We start from the raw sequence: 1,925 nt of genomic DNA on the forward strand, positions 1-1,925 counted from the left end.
ATCAGTGCTGTAAGGTGGGACGTACCAAGATGAGCAAAGCCGAGGAACGACGATTTTATTCCCAGTGCTTCCTCTAACTGCAGCCCTGGCACAACAATTTAAAACCTGAGTGGAGGTCCTGTTACCTGCAGGGTTAACATCTCTCTGGTCCACAGCATGTATTTACTGTGCTGCTCTACTGCAAAGGTCTGTGTTCTGGAATCATAAAATGCTCCAGAATGGTAGCACCAGCAGCTTCTCACATACCTGTGTATCTGACCAGCGTTCGTCCTGTTGATATCTCCCAGAGTTTAGCTACTGAATCTTTTCCACTTGACAAAATATATTTAGAATTTTTGGAAAAAATGGCCGAACAGACTTCAGCACCATCATGTGCTTTCTCAAAAGTTGTGATGCATCGATTTGAAACGCCATCCCATAGCTTGATGCAGCCGTCCTTGCTACCAGTCACATACATATTGGCGCTGGGATTGCAATTCACAGAACAGATAGCATCAGTGTGCTGATCTTGAGGATTGCAAGAGATGAAACACTGAAAGGTGTTGATGTCATAAAGGCGCAGAGTGGGATGCTGCGTGCCAACAAGGATGAAGTCTCCGGAGGGGTGGAAAGAGATGGAGCGCAGCATTTCTGCTTCCTGTAAGGACAGCCGTTAATGTAAGGGTTAGGGAATGAGGAAGACATCGCTTTGGCTGATGCAGAGAAATTAAAAAACTCAATTACCAGATACTACACCAGTCTCAGAAAGAATTAGAGTACTCTGTAGAACACATACTTTTTTTCTTGAGCAGAGACTTCCAACAGTATATATTTATTGGTTAATTATTCCCAATTTATAGAAATGAGATTTATAAATGAATTCAGGATGGTATTATGAATGAGTTATTAATCTACAGCACATTGTCATTTAGAATACCTCCCCCCCATCCTGGTTTTTTGAGTCACACTACGTAGTACGGGGTGGCTTTGAACTTGTGATCCTCCTGCTTCAGCCTCCATAGTGCTGGGATTACAGACATGCACCACCAGGCTTGGCAAGAACAGCTTTTTTAATTTGCTCTACAGATGCAAACACTGAGTATGAAACACTAACAGGTGGACACCACAATGACACTAATAATTTGATAATGCAGATTCAAAACAGAGTACCAGACATGACTATTCCAAAAATACCCAACAGTTTGAACTGAGTGCTTTTGTCCATTCTATTACTTAGTTTTAGGAAAGGTGATAGGTTTTTTTTTGGGGGTGGATACTGGGGATAGAACGCAGGACTTTGTACCTGCTGATAGTTTCGCTTTTAATAGGCGCTGGCAATATTTCAAGAGTGGCAAGGAGTCTGAATATTTGTCCCATGAACTGTGACTAGAGGAAGCAGGCATGGGACAGGGTCTGAACTATGTGCCCAAGGAATCCAACCCACGGGCACTTGGGCATGTTTCTGAATTGCTGTACACTTGTTTTAGAGGATAATCACTGAAACTGCTTGTAAGAAGTCATAAAACCCCACGACAGCTGGGCGTGCTGGTGCACACCTGTAATACCAGCACTCAGGAGACTAAGGCAGGAGGATCACAGTGAGTGTGAGATCAGCTGGGCTAAAAGCAAGCTCAAGGCCAGCCTGAACTGCATAGCAAGATCCTGTCGCAAAAAGACAGAAACAAACAAAAAAAGCATCAAGGCGACGAAGACAAAAAAAAAAACACACCGCAACAAATCCCCAACCTGAATGTATTTGAAAGCTCTTTTTGCAGATGGTTTGGAATAGTCAAATAACTTAAGAGTATAATCCCTGGAGCCAGAGGCCAGGATCTGCTCCGTCGGGTGGAAGGCCAGGCACGTGACTTCGTCCACGTGGTCATACAGAGTCCGAATCACTGGGTGGTTCTCCATGTTCTGCTGTGCAGTCTCGTTCATCATGACCT

The 1,925-nt window shown here is 44.0% G+C and overlaps 1 protein-coding gene across 1 annotated transcript in view; it reads right to left on the reverse strand.

Annotated features, from left to right (window-relative positions):
* Window positions 1-223: 223 nt before the first annotated feature.
* Cstf1 (cleavage stimulation factor subunit 1) overlaps window positions 224-1,925 on the reverse strand; it is a 6,929-nt gene continuing 5,227 nt past the window's right edge. Inside the window, exons 5-6 of the mRNA XM_023720725.1 lie at window positions 1,726-1,923; window positions 224-637 (exon numbers count right to left, since the gene is read on the reverse strand). Coding sequence (XP_023576493.1) covers window positions 239-637; window positions 1,726-1,923 — 597 coding nt within the window. The 3' untranslated portion in view covers window positions 224-238. The remainder of the gene's footprint in view (window positions 638-1,725; window positions 1,924-1,925) is intronic.

The sequence above is a fragment of the Octodon degus genome, unplaced genomic scaffold (assembly GCF_000260255.1).
Source record: "Octodon degus isolate 3935 unplaced genomic scaffold, OctDeg1.0 scaffold00077, whole genome shotgun sequence".
Classification (NCBI taxonomy): domain Eukaryota; kingdom Metazoa; phylum Chordata; class Mammalia; order Rodentia; family Octodontidae; genus Octodon; species Octodon degus.